General features: G+C 47.8%; 1 protein-coding gene across 1 annotated transcript in view; it reads right to left on the reverse strand.

The window, feature by feature from the left end:
* The window catches only part of SLCO2A1 (solute carrier organic anion transporter family member 2A1), an 83,963-nt gene extending 67,868 nt beyond the window's left edge, over nt 1-16,095 (reverse strand). The window contains exon 1 of the mRNA XM_081826666.1: nt 15,289-16,095. Within this exon, the coding sequence (XP_081682792.1) occupies nt 15,289-15,384 (96 nt within the window). The 5' untranslated portion in view covers nt 15,385-16,095. The remainder of the gene's footprint in view (nt 1-15,288) is intronic.
* Between the last annotated feature and the right edge of the window lie 1,018 nt (nt 16,096-17,113).

Genomic DNA, 17,113 nt, shown 5'->3' on the forward strand with positions numbered 1-17,113 from the left:
CCCCCCACTGATCAAGGAGCCTGATGCGGGACTCGATCCGAGGACCCTGGGATCATGACCTGAGCCGAAGGCAGACGCTTAACCGACTGAGCCACCCAGGTGTCCCCATGATTACTCATACATTTTAACATACATAACTGACTTAACGAAGACTAAAGTTAATTAATTTTTCCACTCTCCTTCCAAACAAGCCAAGGACTTAAGACTTAACTCCAGTTTTCCCTTCTAACTTTTCATATTAATGGTGTGTATTATCCTACTTCAATCTTTTCTGCCCTCCATAAATCATTATTATTTTTGTTTACCTACAATTAATTACTACCACTTTTTGTAACCTATCCTTTTCTTCTGTGTTTTATTTCTTGCCTTATGAATTTCACCCTTCTTCATTTTAGTGAGGACTCATGATTGGTAAATTCCTTGCTTTTGTTTGAAAAATCTCTAATTTGTCTTCTTGAATTATCTTTTAGTTATAAAATTTGAATTTGGTGCTAATTTTCTCTTAGCATTCTGAAAATTATTCCATTATTGCCTAGTATCTATTATTTATTTTGAGAAGACTGGTGTCGGTCTAATTACTGATCCTTCTAAGTAATCTGCAATTTCACCCTAGAGCTCATAAAATATTTCTGTCTTTACTGTTTTGCAATTTCAGTATACTATGTAGAGGTGTGCTCTTATTGTAAATTCCTGCCAGAATTTACTGTGCTTTTTTTTATATCGTGGTATAATATATTTTCTCAATTCTGAAAAATTCTCTGTCATTTCTTCAATATTGTCTATCACCTATTCATTCTACTCTCATCTTTGGTACTCATTTCAGACTTTTATTGGACTTCATCCTTAATGTTTCCATATCTCTTAACCAGTCTTTCACAGTTTCCACTTCTTTATTCCTCTGTGCTGTATTCAGGGTGACTTCTTCAATCCTATCTTCCACTTCCAAATTATCATTAAGTGCAGATGTAATTAAGTTAAGGGTTTGAAATTGGGAAATTATCTAATCTGCTATTTAACCATTCACTGAACTTTTACTTTTTATATCTATGTTTTTCATTTCTAGAATTCCCATGTACTTCTCAAAACTGCCCATTCCTTTTTCTATTTCTTTTTACACCTCTTTAAACATTTTAATATGGTTTTATAGTCTCTTTCAGAATGTTCCATTATCTCAAAATCTTCAGGTGCTAATTTTCCTCATTGATATATCTGCTGCCTGTTGCTTACGGTGGATCATTTCCTTGTGTAACTTTCTGTTGTAAACTCTTCTTCCAAGGGCATTGTCTTTTCTTAGGGATTCTGGTTGGTCTAGATTATAGAAACATCCTTCCGGAGTGGTTTTACTCTTTTGTCTACCAGATGGCAAAGAGTTATTGCCAGCCCAAAAATAAATGTTACGCTACTTTATTTGCTTAGAGATTCCCATACCATGTGGATAGTATAAGTTGTTTTCAATTCTATGTGGCACAGACTTGGGGTTATGATTTCTTAGAGGAATTATTTCACCCAGAGGTCCTGTTAGAGATAAGCTTCTTTGCTGTCCCTAGGGTGGTGGGCAGAGTTTAATTAGTACCCTTCTCACCAGGGGGCCAGCTTTACGCATCAATCTGAGGGCCAACTCCCCATGCCATCTTTGCTCCCTGTGTGATGACTAATACCTAATCTCCATTACGAGTTTCTTTAGGGTTTCTTTACTGGTCTAGTCATACCACACACATTTCTCCCCTCCATCCCTGCTGCAGGGTCAGTTGGTACACTCATTGTTTTGGTGTTCAACTCATTCTTCATTTCTTGCACCTGAAAATTTCACTTTCTTTCTTGCAAGCTTGGCTCCACTTTTAAATATTTGGTGGTGTTCTATTTTATGAAGCATCTCTAGGTATTTATAGTATGAAGTCCCATGTTATGTGAACCTGTCATGTTGATGGAAGCCATAATTCACTATTGGTCTTTATGATCCATCTTATCCTAACTAACCAGAGCCTTTGAAAGATGCACAGCTGTGTTGTCTGATGCACAGCTGTATTCCCCAAGCAGAGGTTATATATCAGAAGCATGACGATGACTTTTTAGAATCCAGAGCCCGTGGCTGCATATGTATTAAGCAGAATCCAGTTCTATCTCTACCCCCTTCTTCTTCAGAGAACCCAGTTCCATTCCCCCTCATTTGACACACATTGTAACCATGTTATTTGTGCATCTGCCCACTGTTTATATATCTCTCGAGAGGGCATAGCCCACTCTTTTGTTCATCATTGTATCTTCAATGGTTGATGGTAGGTGATCAATAATAACATGTTGCATGAATGAATGAACAAAATGAATGCATCTCAGGCAGCCATCCTGACCCATTCCTGGCCTCAGAGTTTCGAAAGCCCTGCTGAATACAAAGCTTGCAGAGTGTTATCTTACAAACAGGGGGTAGTTAATCAAGGCTTACCAAATGACTGGGTGAAAACCCACCCAGAATGTCCCCACATCCTCCTGGGTGTAAAAGTCCAGGCTCAGGACCAGACCCCAGGCAGCACTTAGCAGTTCCTGTCCCGGCCTCTATCCTCACTGCCTCTCCCTCAGGCCCACTCTTCCTTCATGGCATGGAGCCCATCAGATACACTCACTTCCCTAAGATGCTTGGCCAAACTTAGGGCTAGATTCCCAAGCTCTGAGCCAGCCACTGGGAGTGGGCACCAGAAGAGCAGAGAGGGAAGTAGAGAAACGCCTCTCAAATCTTCCCAAAGAAGAAAATGTTCCATAGTTTTATCTCTCTTTAAGAATTAAAGTATTGTTGGGCGCCTGGGTGGCTCAGTTGGTTAAGCGACTGCCTTCGGCTCAGGTCATGATCCTGGAGTCCCTGGATCAAGTCCCGCATCGGGCTCCCTGCTCGGCAGGGAGTCTGCTTCTCCCTCTGACCCTAATCCCTCTCATGTGCTCTCTCTCATTCTCTCTCTCTCAAATAAATAAATAAAATATCTTTAAAAAAAAAAAAGAATTAAAGTATTGTTGGGGCACCTAGGTGGCTCAGTCGTTTAAGCATCTGCCTTCAGCTCAGGTCATGATCTCAGGGTCCTGGGATGGAGCCCCACATCGGGCTCCCTGCTCAGCGGGGAGTCTACTTCGCCCTCTGCCTCTGCCCCTCCCCCCGCTCATGCTCTCTCTCTCAAATAAATAAAATCTTAAAAAAAAAGAATTAAAGTATTGTTATTTGACTTTATCTCCAACTCTGAGGAGCCATAAGACTCAAATGCAAGAACAAATGTAATAATGCAGTGGGAACAGTGATGGGAACTGGGAATGGTCCCTCTAGAGAACCGCACAGCCCTGCCGGCCATCCTGGCTTCATCTTTGGTCCAGCCTTAGGTACCTGGAGACCAGACACCTCCCATCTTATATGGTATTTCATATCCCACAATGAATATCCAGCAAAGGGGGGGTGTGGGTGTCACCACAGACTTTAGGGCTTTTTAATTGACAGTTTTTTCTAATTATAAGCACAGGACATATTTATCATAGAAAAATGGAAAACACAGAAAGTCACAAAGAAGGAAAACAAAACCATTTGTAGGCTTCTCACACAGAGAATTATCTGTTTAGTTGTACCCTCTTCAAGTCTTCTTGTGACTTAAAAATTTGGATCATCTCTACATACAGTTGCCTATCCTACAGCCTCTATTTTAGATTATAGAATGAACCCTTCCCCCAAGTTTAAACTATTCTCAAGAAAACTTCAAAAAATAATTTGTAAATATTCCATAGATGGATGTCCCCTGGTGTATTGACTCTCCAGTTTCTAGATATATAAGTCATTTCCTCACTATAAGCTTCTGAGCATTATGAGTCACATAATAAAATGTTGTTCAGCTGACTGGGTTTCCATTTATTCTTTAGGAAGTGTTTCTAAGCCACCTTCAGGCTGGGTCCTTGCGTTCTGTGTGCTGTACAGTTGGAGTATCTGTCTAGCCTTATGAGCACGGGCGAGGGGAAAGAGAGGAAAGCTGAGGAACGAAGACTTTCAGGGCAACCGTTGTCAAATTTGGCTTAGGAAAATACAATAATACATACAAATAAGTAGACCTGCTTGTGTCTGATGGTATGAAGGACTGAAGTGCAAAGCTCTGGCTCAGCTGGTTGGGATTTTTTTTTTTTAAGGATTTTATTTATTTACTTGAGAGAGAGAGAGAGCACACATGTGCACACACACACAGGAGCAGGGGGAAGGGCAGAGGGAGAAGCAGGCTCCCCGCTGAGCAAGGAGCCTGATGCGGGACTCAATTCCAGGACCCTGGGATCATGACCTGAGCCGAAGGCAGACGCTTAACCAACTGAGCCCTCCAGGCGCCCCAGCTGGTTGGGATTTGTGGTGGGATGCAGGAAGCAGCCATAGAGGAAAGAGTCGTAAGACAGAGTCCCCAAATACCAGCTTTGTCACTGTGTAATGTGGCAATTCCCATGAGTTGCCTGCCAGTTTCCACTATGAAATGCGGATAATATGCATCTTGGAGCATGGGAGGTAAGATTTAGTCAGATAGCATTTCTGAAAGGTCCACTTATTATTTCACTAAATTTGGCACATAATAGGTTCCCTCAAATGCATTTGCATTCACAATTTGATATCCATATGCCCCCATATATTTTCCCATATATACACGCCCTAATAAAATACATCCATCTTTGTGAAGATAGCTCAGAAAATCGTAACTGTTACTAATAAAAATGTATTGCTGAGGATGGGAATTCTGAATATTTGTAATTTTCAGGCAACCAAAACAGTCTTGTCCCCACTCCTTGTTAGTTTTACATGCTTATATGTTAAGTTTACATGTTGATTCAGTGGGACTGTGCTTTCTTAGGATGCTGAGTACAAAGAAGAAGGAGCCCCCCAGGCTGTGGTGAGCCTAGGAGGACAGTCTCCTGACAGCAGGGGCAATGTGAAATGAAATGGACAACCACAAGGCGCTGTAGGCTCACTTTCCAAGTCAGTGACAAGGTTCAGGGGTGGAGATGGCCCAATAGACAAAGCTGGTTCTATAATAATTTGGCCCTGCCATTTGGGGATGGGAGGGATGTGTGGGGTGTATCCCTGGAGTATATCCCACAGGTATGTTCCTGCTAGCATTAGGTCAGATCCCTCTGTGAGGGTCTCTGATGGGCCCTCTGGTGATAAAGTCAGGATGGAGTCCCCAGTGAGCCTCTTGTCTACTTCCTCCTGAGAGATGTCATCTAGCTGGAGGCCAGAGGATAGACAATGATTTATCCAGGGCTCTTCCAGGCTTGGCATGGACACTCTGTGAAGGCCTGCAGAGTCAGGGGGAAGTGAGAGCTAGCGGTGAGAACAGAGGAAGATTGGGGTAAGGAGGAAGAGTGTGAGAGATGGGCTTGGGCAGGCCTCACAGCTCATGAGGGCATAAATTTGCAGGGCCTGATGGGATGGAGGTCCCCATCATGGGAAGGTTTCTGCTGGTTCCAGGAAACTCAGGGCCCACCAGCCTCCACAAAGCTGGAGGTTCCTTCATGAGTGGTGACCAAACTCCTTGCAGTGACTAGAACCAGCAAGAAAACCTCTGTGATCTGGGACAACAAGAGTCGGGGACCACACATACCCCTTAGCAATGACTAACTTCAGAGCCTGGTTTGGCTTTTAGAGGAGGGTAGTCCAGACCACCTGGCTTTCCATTTCATCCGTGACGAGTAGCTCCCCAGTTAGAGGGACTTATGGGAGAGGGGAGACTGCTTTCTTTCTTTTTTTTTAAAGATTTTATTTATTTATTTGAGAGAGAGAGAGAGAATGAGAGACAGAGAGCACAAGAGGAAGGAGGGTCAGAGGGAGAAGCAGACTCCCCGCCAAGCAGGGAGCCCGATGCGGGACTCGATCCCGGGACTCCAGGATCATGACCTGAGCCGAAGGCAGTCGCCCAACCAACTGAGCCACCCAGGCGCCCGGGAGACTGCTTTCTACTGGAAATATCCAGGAGAGTGACCAGGAAGAGGGGGTTCTGCTAGCTTCTCTCTGGGTATGCGTATGGAAGGGCAGGGGCAGATCTCAGCTCAACATAGGAGAGACTTAAAGCCTGTGGTGCTACCAGTTCCTGGACCTGCCTTGTGAGGTGGTGAGTTCCCCATTACTAGGGCTATGCAAACAGAGGTAAGGACATCATCAAGAGGATTCCTACCTCTTTGAGCAGATGATCTTTCTCGTCACATTCCATTTTGAAATTCAATAATTCTATAAGCCAAGAAGCACTATTTTTCTACAGGTCAGTTTTATTATCACTTGTATGGATTCTATACCATGAGATGTTAAAAATGCTTAGGAATCATGATGAGCAACGAAGGCAGGCCTGGGTAGGAGGACTTCTGCATACAAATAAGAAGGAGTAATGGGGCTTGTTGCTCCATGAGCCCCACCACCAGTGTCCTGGTTCCTCCTCGTCTTCTCTCTGGACGAATACAATCCCTTCCTGCCATAGATCCTTGCAGTTTATTTCCATCACCGGACACCATCCCTGACCCTCCATCGGTGGCTCCTCTGCCCCACAGTCAAGGTGAAAGTCCATTCTTGTACAATGTCACAGCAAAGGAGGCAGTAAGGTGACCAACTTGTCCCAACCTGTCCAGAACTTCTCCAGTTTTAAAACTGAAAGTCCTGTGTCCCAGAAACTGCCTCAGTCCTGGGCAAAATGAGGCCGGTGGACATGTTGAGAGGCAGGGAATTTACAGACTCTTGTTTCTTGGAAGCTTGGGAGCCTCTTAGGGAGCCAAGCGCAAACAGTAATACCTGGTACAGAGCCTCACGTGGTGGACGCTCAGTAAAGGCTTATGAGTGAGTGAGCCCCAGGCTCCTGCACCAATGCTTAGCTCCTGCCACTTCCCTCAAATACACTGAGAAGCAAAGGCAAAGCAGAAAGTTTTCAAAAGGGCCTGAGGCACAAGACAGGAAGGATGTAAAAGAGACTGAGAAAATGGTCATTTTAATCCCACCCTGGGCACCTGGGTGGCTCAGTCGGTTAAGCGTCTGCTTTTGGCTCAAGTCATGATCCCAGGGTCCTGGGCCTGAGTCCCGCATCAGTCTCCCTGCTCAGCAGGGAGTCTGCTTCTCCCTCTGCCTCTGCCCCTCCCCCCGGCTCATGCGCTCTCTTGCATGAGCACACTCTCTCTCTCTTAAATAAATAAATAAAATCTTTAAAAAAAAAATTTCATCCTGCAAACTCATTGGCAGCCCATTATGCAGGGCAAGGGTGACTCGGGAAGCCTGCTGTCCTCCCCACCCTTCCGTTCTGCCACTATCCTTTTCCTCCAAGCCCACAGGGACCTCAGTACATTCTCTAGCTGGCTCGTCTCCTGGGTGTCCCACAGGGATCAGCCCAGGAATTGTCTGACATTCACACCCCGTATCTGTCCTACTTAAACTTACTAGGTACCGTTCCCTCTGGCTTAACAAGCTGGCTGGGTGAACTAACTGGATAAACTAGTTCTGACTTGAGGTTTACCTGTGTTGTGTTTCCCAAACTTGGTATGCTTTACCTGGGAGTCACATTTGGGAGACACGAGCTAGACATGGCACAGCCTCCTAGAGCATCAATGTTACTCCAAGATTTGGGGGAAAATACAACATATTCGGAAACACATAGCTATACTGTGGAGGAAAATATAAAATTCACTTGATTTTAAGATAAAACATAAAATATCCCAGAAATGTAATACTCGTGGTTCATCCACTCATCCTCTTGTCTACCCCTGTGTGGAAACCTGTTCACTCTCTCCTAGAATTCAGGGCATCTTGGTGGGGCGGCTGGACAAACACTGGCTTGTTGCAGCCCTCCCTAATGACATCTGCATTTTAGCTGAGGCCTCTGTGCTCTAGGCCAGCAGGTGTTAGACCAGGGGTGTTAGATGGAACATTCTTCGGAACATAAGTAGGTATTACTGATGTTTGACTAAACAAAATGAAACTTGTTACCAGAACTCCCAGATTCCTACAGGACTCAGGTACACACTAAATGTCTACCAAAGGGTTAGTGTGCCTACTTTCTAGGAGGCGGGGGGGGCGGGGAAGGGGAGGCGGGCAGCCCTGTGGGGAGCCAGCACCAATGCTGACCAGACTGAATGTCCCCCAGTTCATTTGGGGTTAGTGTCCCAGGATGGTGCTCCTCCCTCCAGCCATGCCAGAGCCTCCAGCATTTCTCTGGAGCTTCCTGAGCATCTTGTTCAACAGGGCAAAGAGGCTGGGAGGACTTGCTCTGGGAGAGGGCTAGTCATTGGAGTATCTACCCATCCTTCAACCCACAGTGCAGCCTGACACTCCCTGCCTTGGTTTCGTTCCCCACCCTGATCCAGTGTAATCCATCCCAAACAGGAGGACACACCCAGGGAATCAAGGTCCTCTAAACTGAGAGAGCTGGGGATTGATCAAAGACAAGCCAGTCTGCACCCTCCACTTCCGCCAGGTTTCATAGCAGGTCTCCCAGCAAAGCTCAGACCCAACTGGCCCTGCTCCCAGTCTCATCTCCATCAGCAACTGAACAGCATGAGATGAGAATCTGAGAACTTGCAAGGACCTCAGAGATCACGGAGCTCAGGTCCAAATGTTCATGGATGAGAGAATACAGAACTGAGAGGCAGTCTGTGGGCATGGGAAGAAGAGGGCTGGGGAGTGAGCTGACCCTGAGAGGGAATTCCTGCTTGCTATTTACTGGACAGGTGGTCTTGAATGAGCCTCCATTTCCTCAAGTGTGAAATAGAGATGCTGAAACCTCCCTTGCAAGGCTGTTGTGGAGAATAAAAAAGGTTTAGGATCATAAATTAACAAATCAAGTTCAAAGGAAAAGACTCTTCAGCTAAGCCCAGAAGAAAAGCTGGAGCACAGAGATACATAAAATCCCATCCAGTTACTAAAAGCAAGCTTTAAATTTGTCTTTAAATCTTCCTAAAAGACAAAGTAGAAGGGAAACTGAATGGGTTATAAAATATGGTAACCATAAGATAAACACATACCACTGCAGACAAAAAAAATCAAGCTTCTACCTGACATCAAGACTTGCTGAATAGCTACAGTAATCAAGACAGTGTGGTATTGGCAGAGAGATATACATATCCATCAATGAGACAGAACAGAAAACCCAGAATAAATCCACACAAGCATGGCCAACTGGCTTTTGACAAAGGAGCAAAGGCAATTCAATAGAGAAAGGATAGTCTTCTCAACATATGGTGCGGGAGCAATTGGATAACTATAAACAAAAAAAAGAACCTCACACCTATACAAAAATGAACTCAAAATGGATCATAGATTTTTTTTTTTAAGATATTATTTATTTATTTGACAGAGAGAGACACAGCGAGAGAAGGAACACAAGCAGGGGGAGTGGGAAAGAGAGAAGCAGGCTTCCCGCCGAGCAGGGAGCCCGATGCGGGGCTCGATCCCAGGACCCTGAGATCATGACCTGAGCTGAAGGCAGTCGCTTAACCAACTGAGCCACCCAGGCGCCCCAAAATGGATCATAGATTTAAATGCAAGGTTATATAACTTTTAGAAGAAGATATAGGAGAAAACTTTCAGGGACTAGGTTTGATGAGCAGTTCTTAGACATACACCAAAAGCAGGATCCAGAAAATTAAAAATCGATATATTAGATTTCATCAGAATCCAAACATTTTTTTCTATGAAAGACCCAGTTAAGAGAATAAAAAGATAAGCTACAGACAAGGAGAAAATATTTGCAAACCATATGCCTAACAAAGGACTTGTATCTCATATATATAAGGAACTCTCAAAACGATAGTAAAAATTCTGATTAGACAAAGGACAAACTATACAAGCAGACATTTCAATGAAGAGCACATACACATGGCAAATAAGCACATGAAAAGATGTTCAACATCACTAGCTATTAAGGAAATGCCAATGAAGACCATGCCAAGATGTTACTACAAACCTATTGGAATGGCTAAAATAAAAAGTAGTGACAACATCAAATGCTGGCAAAGATGTAGAGAAACTGGATCTCTCTTACATTGCTGGTGCAAATGTAAAATTGTATGGCCACTTTGGAAAAAAGTTGGGCAGTTTCTTAAAAAAAAAAAAAAAAAATCAACATGCAACTACCATCCAACCCAGCAAATGCACTCCTGGGCATTTACTCCAAATGATTGTCCATAGCAGCTTTACTTGTAATAGCCCCAAACTGGAAACAACCCAAATGTCCCTCAATAAGTGAATGTTTAGGCCAATCATAGGACATCCATACCATGGAATACAACTCAGCAATAAAAAGGAACAAACTATTGATACAAGCAACATCCTGGACGGGTCTCAAGGGTATTATGTTGAACGAGAAAAGCCAATCTCAAATGGTTACATAGTGCATGATTCCATTTATGTAACATTCTCAAAATGACAAATGATCGTGTTGGAGAACAGATTTGGGGTTGTGATAGGAGGCAGGCGGAAGGGGGTGGGCATGACTCCAGAGAAGTAGCACAACAGAGATCTTGGTGGTGACGGAAATAGTTCTGTGTCTTGAGGCAGTAGGGTGGTGGTTCCATGAATCCAAACTTGTGACAAAATGGCATGAAAATACACACACACATTATAGCAATGTCCAGTCCCTGCTTTTGGTATTATAGTGCAGAATTAAGACAGAACCACTGGGAGAAACTGGGTGAAGGGTGCACAGCACCTCTCCACACTATTTTTCCTATGAATAGATGATTGTTTCAAAATAAGAAGTTTTTTAAAAACTCAAAATAAATCAAGCTTTGTCTGGTACTAAGAACTCAGCTTTCTCCCATAGCCCCTCAAAAGGAGCCCCCAAGGACCATGGTGACAACCCATCTGTGCTGGTCCTGTGGGGTACAGACAAGTATAAATTCACATAGCTATTTCTTTATGTCCTTGTTCAACAGACACTGAGAGTGCAATGCCCAAGTACACGGTCATGAACTTATGATATAAAATGGGGGCCACTGCCCGGGAGCGTCCCAAGCTTCTTAGCTTCACCATGCCCAAGCTCTCTGGCTTCAGCACATAACTGGAGCTCTCCACAGCCCAGAAACTGGGGTGAAGCAAGGGCTGGAGGTGGTTAAACCCATGGGAGGGGATAAAACCAAGCAGGGGTGTGAAGAGGGAGAACAAGGAGGAATGAGGTCTGCACTGGGAACCACCCACATTCTTCTGCATTTCACAAACAGAGCAAAAGAAGGTGAGGGGAAGCCATGCTCCCAACCCAGCAACCCAACATCATATCTGGATCTCCTAGAATGGAAGCAAAGTCACTGTCACAGACAAAAGAGAATGATCAGAAAGAGATAAGATCAGCGATCCATATTGTGAGACATAAATCAGTCTTCCCTTTGTTCTGTGGCAGTATAGGTCCCAATTCATCACCAGGAGAAGGGCGTTGAGCATCATCACAGGAGAAAAGGGTCTGAGTGACCTGTGACCCCCACCCAACCAGTTCCTATTGTTCTCCCCTCCCCACACCCCCATATATAAGCAGGGCAAGCCAAGCCCTCTCAGGGGATATAGATAAATGTTGTCCTCAACATCAGAGAAATACCCACCAGCCCTGGGGCAGGAAGAGTGGGCACCTCTTAATCCATGAGGTCAGTTAAGGAATTCTTTGGCCCCAGGGATTCTTTTGAGAGTGTTTTCCCCAAGCATGAATAGTCAGGTTGGTGGCATATAGCACTTTCCTCTGGAAACCAAGAGGTTAAGCCCAAGAGATTAAGCCCAAGATGTCTCCCCACATTTGGGGGTCAGAGGCCTTAGGAAGTTATAGACACAGGCCAGGATAAAGTACCTCTCTCTCAGTTTTGGACCTCCCTCCCAGGTCAGAGGTCACTGGGCCACATAGGCCAAGCTGTGAGGTCTGTCCGTCCCTTTCTTCCCACTGTGTATCCCATGCCCTCCATCCCCACTGGACTCTCCCTCACTGACAGGATATACACTATTTCCCTGCGCTGGGGCCTGAGGTGTGGGAGTTCCTGAAATTTGGGCAGCAATTACCAATGGTCTACTCCTTTTATAAGATAACCTCAGTTTGGTCCCCCAAATTTCATTTTAAGAAGAAACAGATCTCTTTGAGGCTGCCAGGATGCGTTAGCCACAAAGGCTTTCTCTCCTGCCTCCCCACCCCTACCCCCATAATCGATGAATGAATCTGTTTTTAATTTAGAATTCTGGATGTTGAACTGTTCTCTCTGACAACGACTAGTGAGCATGTCTTCTGCTTCTTAAGAATCCTGTAGCCAGAGGCAATACAGACTGTCTCCAGAATAAATACAATTGTATTTACTCCTACAGGAGAGAGTACAAAAACCTCACCCCATAAGTGAGAGTCACCAGGCTCTTTAGGGAGAGTTGTGAAGAGTAAAAAGGTATGATGAGCTTGTTACTGACTGGGAACATCCATCCTATAGCCATGACAGCGACCCCTGCTCCCAGTTGGGATGTGTGTGTCAGCAGGGCCTGAAGAAAGCACTGACCCCTAGGAACAAGCATACCTCCGGTATCCCTGAGTGCTCAACCAAGATTGAGCACTATGTGGTGGTGAGGGCAGGGTGCTTGGCCGTTAGTCTCTGACCCTGGGGTCTCCCATACCTGGTTCCTCGACACTCCACCCCTGTCTGGCTATGTGTCCACACCTCACTAAGCCTTGTTTTCCTCATCATTAATGGGGACAGTAATAGTATCCACTAGATAGAGTCGTAATGAGGATTAATTATGGGTGGAATATATCCAAAATTCTTGGTACATCCAGATAGCTCCATTAGTGTTAGCTACTATTACGTCTATTTTGGACATTAACTGTAGTTTCTCTTAATTATTAACTATGCCTCATGTGAGGCATAATTGGTGGAACAACAGATCCTAAATGGTGTTTAAACGTGCATCCTGTTTGTTGAGGCAAACTGACATCTTATTGATGCCAGTCCTGGAGAGTCCTACATGGTTTACAAAACCGCTTTCCTGTGCCTCATCCCACATAATCCTTAAGGAGCCCCCATGAGGTGGGGATCATTCACAGCACCTGTTTTTTGTTTGTTGCTGTTGTTTTAATATAAGAACTCTGATGCCCAGGAAAGGTGAGAAATGCCCCCATGTGTTAGTTAGTAAGAGGTTAGACTGACTTGGATCTACATCTTGTGGCCTCATCCCCTTCCCCTAAACCATATGGTTGGCAGGAATGTCATAAAGCCAATTAGTTAGTCTGTCCCAGGAAAAGAATGGGTCCTTAGGTTGGGTGTCCCCTGTTAGCCCCCATGTCACACATGTTCACAAGACACATGCAGTCCATCACCTATTGGGAGAGAATGCAGAGCAATCACCCAACCTCTCATTGGGAGGAGGGAATCTCCCAGCAAATCGCAATTCCCCAGACAACCATTACTGTCCTCTGGAAGAAAAGGCTTATATGAGTTTAACTAATGGAATTCCAGGCCCCAGATTTGCCTTGAGATATCCAAATTGTTCCTGGTTTCAGACTGATTAAGAGAAGCTAAGTGGAAGTCTCTCTAAACTCTGGTTTCAGAGTTACTATGGATCAGTGGAGGTAATAATTAAGAGAATCTGATTTTTATAGTTAAGAAAAACTCTTAACTGGTATGAACCTTTAGGAGGCCAACTGGCCTGGGTCCAGGCCTCAGGCATGTGTGGTTAAATCATCAACATATGATACATAATCTCATTTTTATAGATCTTCAAAGAAACTGTGGCCATAAACTCATTTTAGGGACTCAGGGCAGGTCTAGATGGATCAATCTCATGGGGGGTGACCCTCACTGTCAGAAAACTCTTCTGGGACAAGCTACCTCTGTTGCCCTTGTTGGTGAAATAGGGAGATGTGCCCCCACCCTGACTCTCTCCTGGGCCTCTTCCTTTTCGGACCACCCAGCTGCTGCTCCCACCCTTTCCTCCCAATCCCTAATTTATAAACACCAAATTTTCAACAGTTCTCTGCTGAAACTTCTCCAAGACTCTTTTGAATGGTGGGACCAAAACCACACACAGTGTTCTCATCCAGGTCTGGCCAAAGGTGAGGCAATTTGAGGACTATCTGAAACTATCTCAAAATTTCTGTGTCTTATTTACATCCAACCATGGAATCAACTCAGCCTTTATTTATTGTGGTGTGGGGCCAGAGCAGAAGCAGGAGTGGGGATCCCAGCTCCACTGCTAACAATATGAGTAAGTATACGGGTGGGATTCACTGTGACCTCCAGATCTCTTTCTGGTGAACACTCACATAATCAGTCCACAGAGCACCTCTCCCCCATCCTCCCGTTAATTGCACCACTGGAGGCTTTACCTAGCCCCATCTGACTGTATGATTGTTGGACAGAACCTCTCTGGACCATCCTCCCTCCCCGCAACTACCCTCAAGGAGCCTTAATGTGGGCTCTGCAGTCTTCACCACAGCAGCTCTGCCCTCTCAGGAGGTGCATCTCTCAGTTGTTTCTGCCCAGGCAGAACCAGCAAAAGAGCCTGAGTGTGGATTCAACTATTCCAGGTCCCCCTGGACGTGTGAGGAAGTGGTGAGCATTCCCCATCCCCCTGGGGACGAGAGTGTCCTCACCCCTCGGCCACCTACACCCCATCTTCACCCACTCCCAACAACTCGCCAGGACAGAGGCACCTGCTCCGGTGTTACGGACACACTGCGAGGGCCTGCCGCTTTCCTGGGGCCATTTCCAGACCAGGAAGCACGCTGTGTTGGTTGCCAACCCCCGGGAGGGAGTTCTGAACTTTGCAGGCAGCAGCGCGGAGAGGTAGCAGAGCCCAGGCGCTGCAGCTTTTGGGGAAGGAGAACGTCCCCTCTGCCACCCACCCCAGGATGAGTCAGGCTCTGACCCCCATCTCAGGGGAACCACAGCCTGTCATCTCCCGGCACCTCCAAACCCACCCCTTCCCCAAGTTAACTGCCCGCAGGAGACCGAAAAAGTCCCCCGCGAGATGTTCTTTTTCAGTCAAAGGGCAGGACACCACCTGAGAAGAGTTGAACCAATAGGCAGGTCCGGTCATTGTCCTGTTTCTTACCCTGATGAGGGCGTGAGAGCGCGCGCACCACACGGAGACACGCACACACCCGCCCAGCACGAGATCTTCCGTCCGGGCGCCCCTCGCCCGCCGCCAGGCCCCCGGGGATGCGTCCCTGAGCGCGGCACCGAGGGCTGAGGGGAAGCCCCGGCGTCTCGGCGTCCCCCTCGGGCTCCTCAGCACCGACGGACGCCGGAGCCCGCCGAAGGTTCGCCCGGCGCCGCTCGGGCCCCGACGGTCGCGGGTTCTGCGCTCACCTTAATGTTGCTGAAGACAGAGCGGGGACAGCGGCCAGCTCGGCCCGAAGAGGCGTCGCTGCCCCGGCGCGCGCCGGGCTCGGGCCAGAGCCCCATGGTGGCGACCCCGGCGGGGCGGGACGGCAGCAGCGGCGCGCCGGCGGCAGGGCCCGGGCGGGCGGCGGGGCGAGCAGGGGCCGGGCGCCTCGGGCTGGGGCGGCCGCGCGGGTGGCTGGTGAGAGCGGCCGCGGCCGCCGGAGGAGGTTCGCAGCGCGGAGACTGCGCGAGCGAGTGCGCGCCCAGAAGTTTTTAAGTGGCAGCCGCCGTCGCCGATGATGAAACGCGCTCTCCCTCCTCCCTCTTCTCCTCGGCTGTCGAAGGCGCTGCGAGCCCCCGCCCCCGCCCCCGCCGCGGCCGCCCCCTCAGACAGGTGTGACGCGGCGGCCGACCGCGCGTGACCTCGCTCCGCGCCCGGGGTCGCCTCTGCTCCCGGAGCCCGGCTTGGACCCGCGAGGCTTGACCGCCCCGGAGAAGGTCCCCCGGCTGGGCGGCGGGGGGCGGCGGACCCCGGGGAGGGGGAGGTAGCGGCTGGAGGGGCAGGAGCCGGCAGGGGGGTGGGGGCGGCCTGGAGGGCTGGCGGGGCGGGGCGGGGGGTGCAGCGGGCACCGACAGGCGGGCGACTGGAGGGGACCGGAGAAGAGGTTGGCAGGGCTTCGGGGGCGGGAGAACCGAGATGGGCTGGAGGGGCCAACGGGAGCCAGGGGGCTTGACGGGGCGCCGAATTTTCAAGAGGAGAGGGGTGCCACGGCGCTCCTCCCGACGCCCTCGGGGAGATTTACGGAGCGGGTCTCTGCTTGTTTGCACTCGCCGAAAACCTGGGCTCTCAGTTCCGGTGATGGCTCCGAGACTCGCTGAGGCTGTTTGTGTCGAGGACTGATTTATATTTAAACTGCTCTTTGCGCTGGAGAGGGGGCCGCCCCGGGCGAACTCTCTGGACCTGAGCCAGGGTAAACTGCAGGCGCTGTCAAGTGTCAGCATGGCTGGATCTGGCCTGAAGTACTGCGGCCAAGAGAGAGGGCCCCCCGTGGACATAAGGGACGCACCCCACTGACCTTCTCAGGGCTGGAATAGAACAGCGGCTTTATTTCCTCCCCCCCCCCCCCCCAAGATTTTTTCCACCAGGATTCCTACAGCAGAGAAGAGAAAGAAGGTGAGGCTTTTCAAGACAAGGAGAAGAAAGTTATGCCAAAAGCAGCTGCAGTAAGGAATCCAATTCTGGAGGTATTTTTCCAGCTCCCTAATTCCTGTAGTCCTGTGCAGGCCCACTCAACTGCCAGGAAAAGCACAAGCCCAGCTTCAATACCCGGGAAACTTTGGATAAGACAAAGACCCACAGGACAAAGCCTTTCTGGGCCTGGTCTGGGCTGTCCTCTGTCTGTGGGCTTCCCCTATCCACCTGCGGTCCAAGAACCCTGGACACAACAGCATGTGTGCTGGAAGAAAAGCCATTGGACAGTGGGCAGCCTCTGGCCACTTCACTCACCCACAGAGTAAAGGGCATCTAGAGAGGCTTCCCAGAGCCCTGCAGCATCCTCAGACCCAGAACAGGCAGGAAACTCCAAGTCACCAGTCTACCCTTTGAGAGAACTTGGAACACAAGGACATCTGCCACCCAGAGCATTCAATGCACGCTGCAGTACCCATGGTGTATTGTGCCAGGCATTCTGTTGGGTGTCTAAATGCGTGATTCCTTAGGACCCCAGCATTAGTCCAACAGTTATAGGTACTGTTACAATTTGGATTTTACAGATGATGATGCTAGAGAGGTCAACTAAAAAAAAATGAC

Source organism: Leptonychotes weddellii, chromosome 1, assembly GCF_054177405.1.
Source record: "Leptonychotes weddellii isolate Sample4059 chromosome 1, ASM5417740v2, whole genome shotgun sequence".
Taxonomy (NCBI): domain Eukaryota; kingdom Metazoa; phylum Chordata; class Mammalia; order Carnivora; family Phocidae; genus Leptonychotes; species Leptonychotes weddellii.